Source organism: Phascolarctos cinereus, unplaced genomic scaffold, assembly GCF_003287225.1.
Source record: "Phascolarctos cinereus isolate Bilbo 61053 unplaced genomic scaffold, phaCin_HiC Scaffold_5;HRSCAF=322, whole genome shotgun sequence".
NCBI lineage: Eukaryota > Metazoa > Chordata > Mammalia > Diprotodontia > Phascolarctidae > Phascolarctos > Phascolarctos cinereus.
Genome location: NW_027555958.1, coordinates 315676538 through 315693748, shown reverse-complemented (window position 1 = coordinate 315693748; position 17211 = coordinate 315676538). Strand labels below are relative to the sequence as shown.

Sequence of the window (17211 nt, the reverse complement as noted above, 5' to 3'; positions counted from 1 at the left end):
ACTGTTGAAAACAACCTTTTTTCCCCTTGATTCTTATTCCCTTGATTGCTATGCCACTGAATTCTTATGGCTCTACTTCCTTGTTCCTTTTTCTATTTTTTTGATTTCCAATTCACTTGCTTAAAAATTGGTTTCTGTCAAGGTTCTGACCTTGTTCCTGTTCTCTTTCTGTAGTCTTTCCTTGGTGATCTTATCTATTCACTAAACTTCAGTTATCACTTCTATGCATATGACTCACAAGTCTCCATTTCCAACTTTCCACATTTCCAGTTCTGTATTTCTGCCTCCTGGATATATAACTGCAGCATCTCAAACTAAACTTGTGAAAAACCATTCTTCACCTTCCCCTGAAATTGCCCTTCCCTTTAATTTCTGTATTTCTATTCTTTTTTTTTTCTTTAGGCAATTGGGGTTAAGTGACTTGCCCAGGGTCATGCAACTAGTAAGGTGTCAGGTGTTTGGTCTGAGGCCAGATTTGAACTCAGGTACTCCTGACTTCAGGGCCAGTGCTCTATCCTCTGCACCACCTAGCTGCCCCTCTGTATTTCTATTCTTGACAGTATTTTCTCAGTCTTGTAACCTTAAATTCATTCTTGATTTTTCCCTGCAACTTTCCACCATATCCAGTCAATTTCCAAGTGTTAATTCTACCTTAGCAATCAATATATCTAACCTCTTTTCTAGCTTTGTTGCCACCATCCTTGTTCAAGCCATTATCACTTTTCCCCTAGATTATTTTAACAGCCTCTAATTGGTCACTTTGCCTCCATTCTCTCCAGTCTCCAATCCATTCTTCCCACCCAGTCACTTTCAGTGTATATCATTCTAAAAACCTTACTCTTTTTTTTTTGTTTTTGTTTTAGGCAATGGGGTTAAGTGACTTGCCCAGGATCACACAGCTAGTAAGTGTTATGTGTCTGAGGCCGGATTTGAACTCAGGTACTCCTGAATCCAGGGCCAGTGCTTTATCCACTGCGCCACGTAGCTGCCCCTAAAAACCTTACTCTTACACTCATAACATTTTAGTGACTCTCAGTTGCAAACTGAATAAATTGCATTATTATCTTGGCATTCAAAGCCATTTACAATTTGGTTCCAACTTAACCTTTCTAGCCTTATTTCATACTGTTTCCCTTCTCATACTCTTGAATTCCAGCAAAAATGGACTTTCCCCATTTTCATCCTGTCTTCTCTTTTCTCCATGCCTTTGCACTTTAGATGCTCTGCCTCTTTCAAGGCTCAATTTGGATGCTCTCTTTTCACAACTTTCCCTATCTCTAATTTCAGTAATCTCTACTGTCCAGTCTACAGATTTCTTGTGAAACACTCTCCTACATTAGTTATTTGTATACCTGTTTCTCCCCTCTACCACCACTTCCACCGTATATTCCTTTGAACCTTCTGTCCAAAGATTCAAGGTTCACTCGTCAGAGTCCTTGTAGAAAGGGGACTGGGATAATGACCATCTTGGCTACACAAGAAGTTTTCAACAGGAACATCATCAAACAACATTGTTAATTAAACACTGTATCCTAATTGTTAGAGAACTGCAGGTTTTCACGGAATCTTCCCAGTTAAGTATGTAAACTCCTTCGGGGAGAGGACTGTTTTAAAATTGTCATTGTATCTTCATTGCTTAGCACATAGTAGTAGCTCACTAAATGTTTGTTGATTGATTGATAAGTGTGCCTAAAGAATATTGAAAGTATAGCATATGGTTAATTAATATTGTACAGTAATAAATACTATAATGTAATAAATGTACTGTCTAGAAACTGCATTTTCACAAAGAAATTTTACCCTAAGTTTGGGAAGAACTAGTTAGGACTAAAAAAGGGGATAGAGTAGAAACAATGATAAGGTTTTACTTTTAGTTAGTTCTAGGTAGTGTTTAATACTGTTAGGTCCCTTTAAGGATCAGCAAATTTGAACTGAATTTGGTGGCTACCCCTATATCAAGAACTTATATCATAAAGTGTAGAAGTTACTTTCTCCAACTTTCTCCAACTCCCTCAGCTCTCCAAATACAACAGAAGGTGTCTATCCTTGTATCTCTAGTGTAGGACACAGAATTTTGTAGTATTGTGTTGGATTCTAATTCTGCTCAGTGGAGTTGTCTCTTAGGACAATGAATGAGTCACCATTATTGGGAGGTTGGGAGGGCCCCCCCCAGTTTAGATCATATTCTGTTCTATAATAGTTTAAACAACTGCAACTTGATGGGTAAGGAACTTCATTATACATTTGGCCAAGTCAAAGTACGAAGGGAGAAACGATGGGAGAGACTGGGAACTCCCTAGAAAACCAGAAGCAGCTAGAAGACCCGTTCTGAAATGCTGTTAAAAAGAGTTGGGTATATATTAAGAAAATTTATTCTAAGATCCATTGGGAAAGAAATACTTTCTTAAATGCATGTTCAAGAGGAAAACCTGTCAGACATCTATACTTTAAAATGATTTTTTGAAATTTATTCTTTTGGGGGCAGCTAGGTGGATCAATGGATAGAGCTCTGGCCTTGGATTGAGGAGGACCTGAGTTCAGATGCGGCCTCAGACACATAGCACTTAGTAGCTGTGTGACCTTGGGCAAGTCACTTAACCCCATTGCCTAGACAAAAAAAAAAAAAAGAAATCTGTTCTTTTTTCCACCAAAAAATGTGGTCTTTAAAATGGTGCTTTTTTTTTCCCCCAGTAGGTAAGAATGTACTAAGTATACGTGAGGCTGTTGAGATGACTGGAATTTTTTTTTACAACTCTTTTTGTTTTTCACCTGATAGAGGAATACTGTGATGAAGGGGATAATTTTTCTCTGAGGAGATTGTTGTCCATGTCTGAAATGTTCTCCCCTTTTCACTTCTGCTTCTCTTTCCCGATTTTTGAGATTCAGCTTTAAACTCACTTTCTATAGGAAGCCTTCCCTGGTCCATTTTAATGTTAGACCTTTTCCTCTAAGAATACCTTCCATTTACATGTGGCATAACCCTAAAGTGGTTTTGGTTGTTTTGAGTTGAAGAATGGACATATAAGTTGAGTGGTCAAAGACTCAAGGATGACACTGAGGTTAATGAGCCTGGGTGACCAAGAGGATGGTGGTGCCCTTCACAGAAATAGGAACTTGGGAAGAGAAGACTTGAGGGTGAAAGATAGGAAACATAATGCATTCTGTGTTGGACATATTGAATTCAGGATGTCTAAGAGGCAATTGATGACGGGAGACAAGTCAGGAATGAGATTAAAACTGTCATATAGATTTGGGAATCATGTGCATAGAGATGATAATTAAATCCACAAGTGAGTTTTATGAGATCAGTCACCAAGTGAAATGATATAGAACGGAAAAAAGTGGATGCAGAACAGGCCCTTTGGGGATGCCCATGATTAGTAGAGTTGACTTGATTGTAGATCCATCAAAAAAGATTGGAAAGAAGAAGTTAGACAGGTAGGAGAAAGAGCATTTATTCAGTGTTTACTATGTGACAATTACTGTCTAAAGTGCTGGGGACACCAAAAAACAACAAAACCAGATAGTCCCTAATCTCAAAGAGTTTACATTCTGATAGAAGACAAAATATAAAAGGGAGGTAATTGGGGATAGTGGTGCTTAGAAAAGAACTGAGGAGTGGAGGGATTGGAGGTCTCCACATGACAAATGATGATGTGCACTGTGAGGCCCTAGGAGGTCTGTCTTATGGCAGGCAGGAGCAGGTCAAGATGTGGTCTTGGGCAGGCACTGGCAGTTTGAGGAGGGTTTAATCGGGATAGCCTCTGAAATACTGAGGAAGGTCTGGAGACTTGGTAGCCAGGATCAGGGCTGACCCAGAAAAATTTGAGGAGGAAGATAGGTCTAATAATTGGGGGGTTTTAGGGAAAGCTACTGTAAGGAGTTGAAGCCTAAACTGAGTCTGGAAGGAAGATCAAGATTCTGGTGCAGATGAAGAGGCAATGATATTGCAGACAAGGTTGACAGCTTGAGCAAATTCATGGAGGCAGGGAGATGGAATATCAGTTAAATTGGGGGAATAATTAATAGCCCAGTGTGATTAATAATTAACTGACACTGATATTAGCACTTTGAGGGGGCAACATATTCTAGTAGATAGAGGGTAAGCCTTGGAGAAGACCTTGGTTTAAGGTCTACATCTGATCTATACTTCCTGTGTGACCACTTTCTCTCTCAGTAATCCTAGGCAACATTCTGAGACAAGCTGCTAATATAAATTGGTGAAAAGAATTTCTAGCCAGAAAGTTACCCACACTGATGAAATCAGAAGAGTGGACAATATCTTTAAAGCTTGCAAAGTACTTTACATCTTTCCTTCATTTGAGCCTTGCAATAGTCCTTGGAGATAGGAACTACAGCTACTATTGTCCTCATTTTATAGATAAGGGGAAAAAATGACTGAAGTGGGAGGAGTAATAATGAAATAAGGCTATAGTAACATTAATAATAGCTGACAACAGCAATTTACAGAACTTATATCATTTGATACTGAGAAAACTGAGACTGAAAGGTTAATTGATTTGCCCAGAGCCACACAGCTAGTAAATATCTGAGGTAGGATTTGAATCTGAGCCCTACTGAGACTCCAGCATATCCATCACTCCAGCATAACTATGCCAGGATGACTGTCTCCACCAAAAAAAAAAAAAAGCCGCAAGAATGCATTTGCTAATTAGCTCTGCCAAAGAATAAGGGTAGAGTGAAGATAATCTGCAATAAAACACAACAAAACAAAGTGATCAAAAACAAAACTGAGGAATTTCAAATCACAAAAAGTACTAACATATATATAAGTTCTATGGAAAGACCTAGTCAGGTACTTTAATATCTTAATCCTAGGCATACCTCTACTTCATCACGAGGTCAATTATGATGTCAGTTGTCTGTACTTTATAGTGGAATAAGACCCTTTTAAAATGGAATAGGAGTGTGGGGAATTTAAATGAGAAGGCAGTAAGGGTATGGAATATGTATGTCAAGGAGTGGCATGTAGGTTGGTCAGGGCTCACCCTGACCAACTACATCTCCAAAGTTCTAGTAGATATCTAGCAAGTTGTTCTCTGTTCTGTCTGGGGAGGCAGTTGCTTCTGAAAGGATGAGTTATTGGTGACCATGTGCAAATAGTGCTGGAAGTGTGAATGTGCAGCAGAGGTATCAAAATGAAGGTGCTCTATTTGTACTTTTTACAAAACCCTGTGGTTACTGTGGAGGTACTATATTCTATAGTAGGTACTATATTCTATAGATAAGAAAACTGATAGTCTGAATTTGAACTTGAGGTCATAGTATTTTGAGCTGAAGTGGACAGTTCTTATACCCCCTCTCCCATCTTCCCCCCCATTTATAGCCACACTCACAAATTACGTGCCAGCAGTTGTAACATATCGGAAAATTTCTGGGGTCAGTACATCTGGACCACCACGACCAGCTCAAAGCATCTAGAGGCCACTGGTTATGCTTGTCTTAAGTTTTCAGCCACAATGGCACATTCACTATCAGGATGGCAGCCAATTCTAATGCACTATGGGATTGAGAAACCAATATAAGAAATGTCTTATCTGGAGAAAGAATTCTTTGCAAGACTGGTGAAATCTTTAGAAAGGGAAGCTTCAGTAAATCAGCAATTGATTAATATAGGGGGTGTGGAGTAAGTAAATGAAGTATGGTTCCTTGGGCTGTAAAAGAATTTTCTTTCTTCATACACAATCACCTGGAAGATGTTTTCTCAAGTCCTCCAGTATTGGGGTAGAGTTTTATTCCCTTGGTGTGTTTAGCTATCCTGGAGTGTCTCCAGAGGTCAGGTCTTGCAGGAGTGACTGTGGATGATTCTTTTCAGTACTTCATATATTGCAGTGTTATGCAGATGGCATTAAGCAAGCAGCTTCTGGGGGCTGTAATAGGCCACTTTTAGCAGTTAGTGATTTTGAATCTTTTTCAGGAGTTTTATTTATTGTTGATGTATACTTTTTTTGAAAACTATTTCTTTATATTCCTTGACCATCTCTCTTTTGTGGGAATGGTAGATTAACTTTTTAAACTCTTTCTCAAATGTCTTTTATTGTCCATTCTTTATATTCTAATAAAAAATTAATGTTCCCTAATAATTACTTTACCTTAGGAAGGGGTGGGGAATCTGCCATCTCAAGGCCACATGCAGCCTTCTAGGTCCTCAAGTGCAGCCGTTTAACTGAATCCAAACTTCATTTGTTCTGTAAAGTTTGGATTCAGTCAAAAGGCTATACTTGAGGACCTAGAGGGCCACATGTGGCCTTGAGGCTGAAGGTTTCCTACCCCTGCCTTAGGATATCCTAGACCTATGGTTGGAGAACTTTTTTAAAAAATCTTTATTTTTTTAAAAAATTCTGATTTTAACAGACATCAAATGAAATTATTTCTGTACACAAAGCAAAACAAAGAAAGGATTGCATGTGCAGCTGCAGTTCTTTACCACTTAACAGCTTTCTTCTCCCTCCGGGTATGTAAGAAAACATTATTTTCAAAGCTGTTCAGCTTGTTTTTTTCCTTTTGACCTTCTGTCCATTTTTAAATGCTTCAATGACCCTCTTTTCACATATATTTTTAAATTTTAGTAACCTTATATTGCTAGTCCTCTTTTCCCATATAATTATCTCCTACCACCCTCCAGTTGAAAAAAGAAAAGGCAGGTCAAGGCCACAAGTCATCATCACATAGTCAAGCAAAACAATCTCCACATTGGCCATGCCTGAAAACATAAAAATATCATTTTGTACTTTGAGTTTATCACTCCACCACCAAGAGGTAGATAGCATGTTTTATCATCTATTGTCTAGAAGCATGTAATAATTAGTCATTTCATTGATTAAGAGATCTTAAGTTTCTTAATTATTTTTCTTTACAGTTGTGTTGTTATTGTGTAAATTGTTCTCCGCAGTACTACTTAACTTCACTCTGCATCAGTTATGCAAGTCTTACTAGGTTTCTCTGAGAGCATTTTTTTTCATTTCTTTTGTCAGCAATATTATATTATGTTCATATTTTTTCCAACAATTGCATAATTGTTGGGTTTCCAGTTCTTTGCTACTATAAAAAAGAATTGCTAAGCACCGGCCCTGAAGTCAGGAGGACCTGAGTTCAAATCCGGCCTCAGACCAAACACTTGACACTTACTAGCTGTGTGACCCTGGGCAAGTCACTTAACCCCAATTGCCCCCCCCAAAAAATAGAATACTGCTAGTATCTGTTTAATACTGGAAGCCTTTCAAATCTTTGTAGGACCTGGCAGAGCGTTAGAGCAACTCTGTGCCATGATGAGGTATCAAAAGAGGACTTTGGTGGAAAATTAAGTACTCTTCATCTTCTAGTCATTAAATTTATGGAATTTTGATAAATATATCTTTTTATAATCAGAAGGTTTTTTCTTTCACCTAATGTGTTTTAAAATAAAATTTTATTGCTATATTTGCTTTTTATAGCTTCTAAATTTTTATATGGTATGATCTTTAATATTCCCCCTGATATTAAATTAAGGGAAAGGCTTATCATTAATAAATTGAGTAATTTGACTCATTCTGTTTCTGTTATAGTCACATTAATTTTTAAAAAAATTTTGTTTCTTTTGTGTGTATATGTAAGAACAGGATGTCACGAGCTGTTCAGCTTCCAATCCCCTGCCCTGTACAGCTTGGTTCGTTAAGGAATGACTCTCTGGAAGCTCAGTTCCATGAATATGTCAAACAAGGAAACTATGTTAAAGTGAAAAAAATTCTGAAGAAAGGTAAGCACAATGTAGAGATATTAGGAATATCAGTAGATTAGGAATAGATAGTAGATAGATAAATAAAAACATAGAGGCAAAATCAGAGACAATGTGCTAAGAAATTTCCTGGGAAATCCTGAACTAAAAATCTTGGTAAAATTTGGTTGGAGATACATATTTTTAGACTACCAAATCAATATTATTCAAATAGGTTTTAAGAGACATGCAATGACTTCTTTTTAAATGAAGCTTTGCCAAGTGTGGCAAGCCTGTATCAAGTGACCATGGGTCTCTCTGGGCTTCAGTTTCCTCATTTGTAAAATGAAGAAATTGGACTAGATGACCTCTAAGGTCCCCATCAACCCGGAAAATATGATTCATTTTATCTGTTGAAATCAGTTGAAAATGACATACAGAACTAAATCATACTGTAATTGATTCCCAAGGCATTTTATTTCTCATATAGAAATATAGAGTTCTCTGGTATATTAGAAGACTTTATGGTGATATAAAAGTATTTTAAAATCAGGAAGATAAGAAAATGTATACATAGTGACATATCATGACATTTCAGCCCACTTTGTTCATCAAAGAAAAATGAGGAGTGACTAGATGTCATTTGGGGTTAGGGCAGTTTCATGTAACTATTTGTTATTAATAATGGTTCTTTTCCCTGGAGTGAAAAACCAAACAAACACAAAACACAAACTGAGTTGCTACTTTTCTTTAACTTTGGGAAAAAAGATTGTGATTTTTTAAATTTTTTATAAATAGTATGGTCTAATAGATAAGAATGCAGGATTTAGAATGCAGGAAGAGCTGGTTCAAATTGTGTGAGATGCGACTCAACTTAAAAAAAAACTTAGAGGTTATCTCAAGGTAGGAACAGAAAATTTATTCTCAAATCTCAAGATTTGGATGTCCCTCCACCAGTAGGTTCTGATGAAGGGAGACAAATTACAAAAGCAAAAGCCAGGTTAAATGACCCTAATGGGTAAATTCCCCCTCCCACCAACTGACCAATACTTGACTTACAATCTAAACATGAAAATCTGCCTTAGAGACAGAAAACAAAACAAACAAGATATGTATCTATATTTAGCCCCTTAGTTTGCTAAAGTAATGCCAAAAAAGCAATTAAAAATGTGCAGTCAAGCTAGATGCCGTGCTGTTGTGGCAAGGTTACCACCATGACTGGAATATAGCAACAGGTGTAACACCAAGATATGGGGGGGGGTACTTGGGGCTGGATTCCTGTTAATCAGGTGATTTCTAGTAAATCGAAACTTAGGCCTGTCTGGCTGCTATACCTGCCTTGAGTCTGGATACAATTTCTATTTATTGTTCTGAGAAGTTTTCGTGAGACCCCTCATCCTACTCAACAAGAACCATTGACCCTCTGAGGAGGCTTCACTTCTGAGAGATCATCTCTCACAAAATTCTACCTCTGATCTTTATTAACTTTATCATTTAAGTTATAATTCCTCTATAAGGAATCCCTGTAATTTGCAGGTTTAGTTTTCTTAGTCTTCCTAAAGATCAGTGATGGTAAATTAACTAAAAATTTCCTTCAGACAGAGGTAAGAAAAGCATGAAGAATTGGACAAAGTTGGTCAACAAGCATTTTTTAAACTTTTATTATGTGCCAGACATTGTGCTAGGAGGTATACAAAGACAAAAATGAAAAGAATAAAATATAATTTGGGGAGGAAAGAAATAGCAACTAGGGGATCAGGAAATGCTTCATGAAAAAGTACAACTTGACCTGAGCCTAGAAGAAAGTTAGGAATTCTAATATGTAGAGGTGAGGAGGGGATGCATTTGAGGCATGAGATATAACTGACAAATGAAAAATTCAAGAGACATAGTTTCTGGGTGTTTAATAATTTTATTAATTATGGATAACAGGTAATTAATAAAATGATGGTCATTTGGCTTTCTCTCCTAAACTAAAGAAGAATCATGGAAGCCAATCAACACTTATAGGCTTTTGGAAGAGTGGGTGTTCCTGACAGACAGAAATCAACTCTGATTGGTTGACAATGAGAGGATGAATATTATAATGATAGGTAGGCATATTCTAATGAGGGGCTGGGAGACCTGACTTTGATTTTGTTATTCTTACTCATCTCTACCCAGACCTCCCCTCTGCCTTGGGCAATCTAAACAAAGGAATCTACCTCCACCCAAGCCTGCCTGAGTAAAACATAATGGGCCAGAATTCACCTAAATTAGATACTTTTTGTAAGGTTTTCTAGTTGGGTGGGGTTCCATCCAAGTATGTACCCTGAGGTTTTGGGCAAATCTATCAGCAGAGATTGGCTCTATAACCTATAAATCCTAATTGTGAAAGGCTTTAAACACCAAACAGTGTGCCTGTACTCAAGGAGGTCCTAAGGTCATAGATTTAGAGCTAGAAGGGATCATAGAGTATTATCTAGTGCAGGCATGCACAACATACTGCCCACAGTGGGCTAAAGGATTTTGGACAGCCCTGGAGAAATGTAGATAATGTAAAACAGGCCACTTTGGTGGGCAGCAAGCAGCCCTCAGGCCTTATGTTGTACAGACCTGATCTAGTCTAACTCCCTTATTTTATAGATGAGGAGCTAAAGTCTACAGAATTTAAGTGACTTGCACAGGTTCACATGGTTATTAAGTATATGAGGTGGGATTTGACCACAGATTTAAGAGACTCTAAAACCAGGACCTTATCTACTAGATCACGTTGATTCTGTTCATGAGATCTCCATCTGACTTTATCATTTCTATCTGTGACATGACTGTTCAGCTGTCCTTTGATGTTCTTAAAATTGTGGTCATCTTTAATTCTCCCTTCCCTTACGTCTTACAACCAGTAATGACTTGATGGTCACATGAGTTCCATGTCTACAACTTCTCTTGTGTATGTTACAACCATTCTTTGGCTACTTAACCAACTGGACACTAGCACTCAAATGTCAGGTTTCCCAAAGATTCACTGAATCTTTTCTCTTTTGAAGGACTTTATGGCTTCCAGTGCTATGGCTCCTGCTTCCCTACCAGTATAATCCCCATTATCCGTGAACCATTAGAAGTTCATTAGCTTTTACAAAAGGCATCAGAAGAATAATTAGTGCAAAATATTTCTCTAAATCCTGGGGGCAATAGCCCCCTTACGCACTCCCAAGTCCTTCAGGAAAATGGGTTTAACCCTAAAGTACAAAAGGAGGGAGGCACATGTAGAGAACACATGTGGCAAAGAGATCCCGGCTTGGCCTGGGAAGTCCCTATGTCTTTAAGAAGTCTTCATAGATGTAGCTTTCTGCTGAACTGCTCACTGCTTTTCCAGAAGGCATAAAGGACCCTTCTCTCTTCAAGGGTCACACTTCCTGAAGCTGCTGCCTTCTTTGGATGACTGTCTTTCCATATCTGTCTACTTATGCTTCCTCTGAGTCAGTGGAGATGATGTAGTTGAGGCGTACAGGGACCTCAAAATTATTGAGGTACAGGGCAGAGTCATCTAGAAAGAATTCTCAGGCTCAAGAAGTCTTCCAGTGAAGTGGCAAAAAGTTTATTGTAATGCTAATATGGTGGGCAGAGCGCCTTAGGGAACTTGCAACTTAATGGGGGTGAATCTAAAACTTATAGAGAAAAAATTCAATGAGTGGTATGCCAAGTATGCTAATTAGGTAGTGAACATAACAGTTTCTGTACCTTGGTCACAGGCATCATTCATTACTGGCATGGCTTAGGGGACTAGGGCTTCTAAGGGGTGTGTTTTTGGTCTGTAATAAGATAGCCTGTGGAGTTGACCTCTATAGCTTGACCTCTGGATTGTATGTGGTAACTGTGGGAATCAGTACATGATAATTCTGCTGGTAAAAGAGTCCTGTTTATACAAGGGAAATTCTACAGAGGTCAACTTGTTCTTGTAATAGGGAGGGAGTATATATTTGGAGTAAGAGGACCCAGGCTCTGACTTTTATTACTTTTGTAACTCTTGACAAATCACATCATCAGGTTCTTCATTGTGGAAGGGGGATAAAAATATATACCCTGTCTCCTTCACAGGACTGAAACACTGGATGATAGCGAGATCTTTGTAAATTGTTAAAGTTCTGTATTTCTGTAATAATAACAGTAATTACTCACAGTAAAGGCAGAAGTGAAGTTAATTTTGAAGAAGCCATTAAAATTCATCTTCCTTGGACATAGAGCTCAGTAAACAGGGAGAAAGGCTACACGGTGATAATAGCTAATATATGTATCTTAGAGTATAGCTGCTGTAGTCACTATAGCATGTTTTTTGATCTTCACAGCAGTCTGACAAGGATTTATTTGAGGTATTGCAACCCCCTTTTGCAGATGAGGGAACTAAGCTCAGAAACAGTAAATATGGGGACCTGGATTCAAACCTAAGAGTCTCCAAGTCCTAGATCTTTCCATTTCATCCTTTAGCTTCTTAAAGGTCACATTTCTTAGAGGACCCAGAACAAGCTCTATTAAGGAGTGAGCCTTTGTTCCTTCTATTTTGTGGGAAGTTTTGGGGGTTTTTTCAACAGTCATTTTCCTACTCCTTTTATCTCAGGAAATAATGAACTGCTTCCACTAGCTGGCCCATTATTATATTCTCAGAGAGAGAGAGTGTCTCCCTCACCTTTTCCATCTTCCTCCCAGCCTTTTAAGAATCTGACAACCTTAAAGGTTGAGGAAAGCCATTTTTCCTCATTTTTCTAGTTGCTATGTTTTACCCCACTCTATTTTTGTATACATTTTGTATTTGCTTATATGTGTATGTGCTGTTACCTTAAGTAGAATCTAATTTTCTTGAAAAGGACCCTTTTCCAGGTTTGTGTATCCCTATTACCTAGCACAGTTCTGACCCATAGTGGCATAAAGGTCTGTAGAATTGAATTGCATTGAACCCCTCTTGATCCCAGTTTTCTTATATAGATAAGAAATGTGAATTAAATCCTCTCAAAAGTCCCTGTGGAGTCCCAAGCCTGAGATACATCTTCAGGTACTCGGAAATAAAGCTCTTAGGAGAGGGGCTTTTATGAAGCGTCAGTCAGAGCTACAGTTTTTCAGAGTGGGACACGTTTAATTTTTAAGTTGCAGGGCAGATTCCCTGCGGTTTTCGTCAACAGGCTGCCCGCCACTAATAACCTTTCCAGGGGTTTTCGGGAATTCAACACTTAAGACCTAAACCTAGGTCCGGGCAGGACCCTAGGGGGACCTTTGAGCGATGGACCCGCTGTTCTCTGTAGAACAACGCGAGAACTCGAAGCCCTCCTCCCCTGAGCCCGTTGTTCCTGATTGAAGAGCAGCTGCCGCTTGTGATTGGCCGTCCGGAGGCAGTATGCTAATTAGAATTCTTGAGGCTTTTGGGGTTCTGGAGCGCTTCCAGCTGGGGGAATGAGCTGTATGGGGCGTGTGCTTTCGCGTGCTTGTTCGGAAAGGTGCGGCGCGTCTGTTTGGGGTGGTAGTCGGGCGGGTAGGAAAAAGTAGCCGTGAGCGAACAGTGTGCGGGGTCGGCTGTGGCGGGCGCGTCGGGAAGGCGACAGCTAAGACTATACTTTCAGGGATCATTTCTATAGTATGCTACTAGAGAATTGTGGCTGAAAGTGTAGCACGGAGGTAACCACGAGGAGGAGCTGTGGTGTTCTCTTCTGAGCGTGAAGCCGGTTTGTGACGCTGTGTTTGCAGTAGTCACTTACCATTGATGATCGTTCTTCCCTTCCTTTTGGTTGGGTGAGAGGAAGAGAACGCAGGCTGAGTGGCCTTCCCAATGTTTTATTACGTAGAAAGAAAAGTTGTGTTTTCTGCTTTTGCGTTTTAGGTTAGTGTGTTTGTATATAGAGTGTCTTGGAGTGTGTGATTAGGTTTTATTTTGCGACTGTGTTTTGTGTGGATGTTTTTAAATATTTTTCATTTCTTTTCTGTAAGGTATGTGTTTTTTTAAGTTCCAGTTATTTATTGTAGCGTTGAGAGTCTTTACATAATAATCTTTCCAAGTTATCATTAAGTTATTTGCTTTATTTTATTATTATTTTAATTGATTTTTTTTTCTCACTCTTGCTTTTTTTTAATTAGTAGTGTGTAGAATTGCTGGTGAATTGTGGCTATGTTATGTATCTTGCAATTTGTTGTCCTTGAGTGGTTTCATTGCAATCTGACATTTGGTGAACCCCTTTTGTGGTTTTTTTGGCAAAGGTTACTTACTTAATGGTTTGTTAAACTGGGGTAAGTGACATGGCTGGTGTCACATAGCTAGTAAGTATTTGAGGCTGGATTTGAACTCAGGAAGAAAAACCTTGCTGGTTCCAAGCCCAGTACTATGCCATTTGGTTGTCCTTTAGATTCGCTAGTATTTTCTTTTAAAACTATTATGCTATTTGTAAAGAGAAATAGTTTTGCTTCCTCTTTGCCAGTGCTTATTCCCTTAAGTTTTTTCTAATTTTACTGCAATAGCTAGAATTCTCAGTAATAGTAGCGATGTTGAGTGTTCTTTTTTTGATTCCTGTTATGATTAGGAAAACTATCTGTGTTCCTTCTTTATAAATAATGCTAGTTCTTTGGTTAAGTCTTGAGAAGGGTGTAAAACCAGTTAAAAGTTTGAAAGGGAAAGGATCTTTGCCTGAAGCTAAGTCTTTGACCTGTGTTCTAGATGACACTGGTGTTGCCTCATTCAGGACCTCACTTCTTTCTGTATTCAGCATGGCACTAGTTTCTCTCTGTTTACCTACACAGATGTTCTTGAATCCCCAGTTATTTATATTTAATTTACTTCACCCTCTACCTACACAATTTTTTCCCCATTTTTCCTATTTTCCCCATTTCTCTCTTCTTCCCTCCAACTTTATTGTCTCCGTAGTTTCAGAAATACATTAACTCAGCTTCAGGATCATAGTCCCTAGATAACTTCAGATGGATTGTAGGACTTTGTTCTTGGATGTTTTAATTTGTTGTCTTTTCTTTGTTATCACCCACATTTCTAGCACATATGGAGCACACATAATCAGTTTTATTTTACATTGAATCACAGTGCTTAAATCTTGAAGGGGTCATAGAGATCTAGTTCAGCCCTTTCATTTTGCAGATGAAGAAATTAAAGTGTAGAAGAGGAATTGATTTGCACAGTAACACAACTGCTACGTGACAGTCAGGATTTGAACCCAGGTGTGATGAGTTTTTTCACTTTAAGCATGGTATTCATTCCCCAATGGTAAGATTCGTTAACTTCTCCTTTCTGTTTCTTTTGTGTCGTGCCTCCTCTCCACATACTCTAAAAATCTTAGTGGGTTTGCTTGTACTTTATATTTAAAGCAAATATTTTTTAAAAAATAGAAAGTCAAAAAGATTGTACTGCTTCCCATGATTTCACCTTAGCATTGGGCTCCTTTTTAGACAAAAAGCAAAAACATGGTGTAATTCCCTGTTACAGGGATTTGTTTATATGTTGCTGAGCATACTTCATTGAAGAAGCAATGATTCCTGATATGTTTGCATGTCATTGGTTGGCTATTTTTATTTGCTGAGGGATCATTGTGAAGTGTGTGATAAATGAATTTTAGAGAGCAGCAGACTAAGTTGTGGGCTGAAGGTTTATGGTATTTTCATCTGATTGTAGAGACTGGCAAAACTACTTAAGACTATACTTTTCCAACATTGAGGAGTGGTTGCAGAGCCCCCAGGACTGCTGGTATATTGTACCCACTCTCTCTTCTGTACTGCTCTGTATCCAGGTGTGCAATTTGGACCAGTTTCAGTACTGAAGACCTGGGCCTCTAATGAAACAGTGCTGAGCTCCCTTTTTTTCCCCCCACGTGTTTTGGCTCCATTTTCTTTCCTTAAAAGGAGGGGTGGAGTAGAAAAGGTACTGGGTATACAATAAAATCAGATAAAGGACTGGTAATTTATTCCTACACTAAATAAGACTCAAAACATGAATATACCAGGATGCTGGGATGCTGATAACTTCAACCTCCTCAGAACATAAAATAGTTTTTAGAACTTCTAATTAAGCATTTTACATTTTTACCTTGGACCAGCACTGTACAAACCACTGCCTTTACATCTGCTAGTAAAGTGATCAGGCACAGAGCAAGTTTTTTCTCTGCCATCCTCTCCAGAAGTGCTGAAGTAGGTGCCAAGCACTCCTCCCCTGCCACCAGCCTGTTCAAAGTCCAGCTCCCGCTACTCATCACTTTCATTGAACCCAAGCCCTCCTGGTTTCTTTGATTCACAAAGTCACCTCCAAGTCTGCCCTCTTAGGTTAAGTACTTGTTCATATATTATCAGGAAAGGACAAGCACAAAAGAAGCAGCCCAAACCCAGGCCCAAGCTAGCCTAAGTAGGACACTTGCTTTAGATGACATGGGGCCAGGGTGGGAGGTAGAGTTAGAATCCCTTCCTTCCAACTCAACTCTGAAAGCAGTTCTGACAAAATTTAAAGCTGGAAAGGAAGAGGGAGGAAGATGGCGGTGGTTCAGCTCTTTTTGTACATCTTACAAATTCATCTTCTTTTTCAGCTCTGCAGCTAGTAAGGGGACTTTAAACAAAAAGTACTTTGTCATCCCTACGAGGGAAGATGACACTTGTAACTCTTGAGAAATGTATTGTTATTACAACATTTAAAAGGGGTATACATAGAGGGTGTGGGTATAAGTTGACTTTAATGTGATGATAAAAAAAAATCTAATTAAATGGTGAAAAGGGATTGTTCTGGGAGAGTTAAGGAGAAGGCAGACAAGGGTAAATTACATCACATGAAAAGGCCTGAAAACCTCTTACAGGTAAGGAGAAAGAAGGGAGGGAGATGAGCATTGTTTGAACCTTACTCTCATCAGATTTGGCTCAAAGAAGGAATAACATAATCTTTTAGGTATAGAAATCTAACTTACCCTATAGGAAGTAGGAGGGGAAAGAAAAGGAAAGGGGCTGATAGGAGGGAGGGCAGACTGAGGGGGAGGTGGTGGTCGAAAGCAAACCTCTAGTGAGGAGGGAATGGGAGAAAGGAGAGAAAAAAGCATAAACAGGGAGGTAATCATACCTGTGAATGAGATGAACTCTCATACTCCTACAATATGTTGTTAAAAAACCTGGAAAGATTTATACAAACTGATGGCTGAGTGAAGTGAGCAGAACCAGGAGAACATTGTACACAGTAGCAGCCACATTAGGATGACTGACTTTGATACACTTAGCCCTTCTTAGCAATGCAAGGATCTCCAAGAGACTCAAGATAGAAAATGTTATCCACATCCAGAGAAAGAACTTTGGATTCTGAATGCAAATGGAAGCATACTATTTGCTCTCCTTTTCTTTTGTTATTTTGTTTTGTTTCTTCTTTCTTGTGATTTCCCCCCATTAGTTCTAATTCTTCTTTGCATCATGACTAATGTGAAAATATGTTTATGATGAACGTATATGTAGAGCCTGTATCAGATTGCATGCTATCTTGGGGAGGGAGAAGAAGGGGATGGGGAGAA

The 17211-nt window shown here is 38.7% G+C and overlaps 1 protein-coding gene and 1 non-coding gene across 7 annotated transcripts in view; both read left to right on the top strand.

Moving 5' to 3' along the window:
* Positions 1-17211, top strand: part of TEX14 (testis expressed 14, intercellular bridge forming factor) — a 137040-nt gene that overhangs the window by 13311 nt on the left and 106518 nt on the right. For 5 of the 6 annotated variants that reach the window (XM_020991869.1, XM_020991865.1, XM_020991867.1 and 2 more), the window contains exon 2: positions 7615-7756. In XM_020991869.1, coding sequence (XP_020847528.1) covers positions 7621-7756 — 136 coding nt within the window. In that variant the 5' untranslated portion in view covers positions 7615-7620. The remainder of the gene's footprint in view (positions 1-7614; positions 7757-17211) is intronic. The other variant, XM_020991862.1, reaches the window with a different exon arrangement.
* LOC144458146 (small nucleolar RNA U3) lies at positions 13287-13501 on the top strand. The gene has a single exon (XR_013487696.1). It is a non-coding gene; the product is annotated as a small nucleolar RNA U3 (small nucleolar RNA).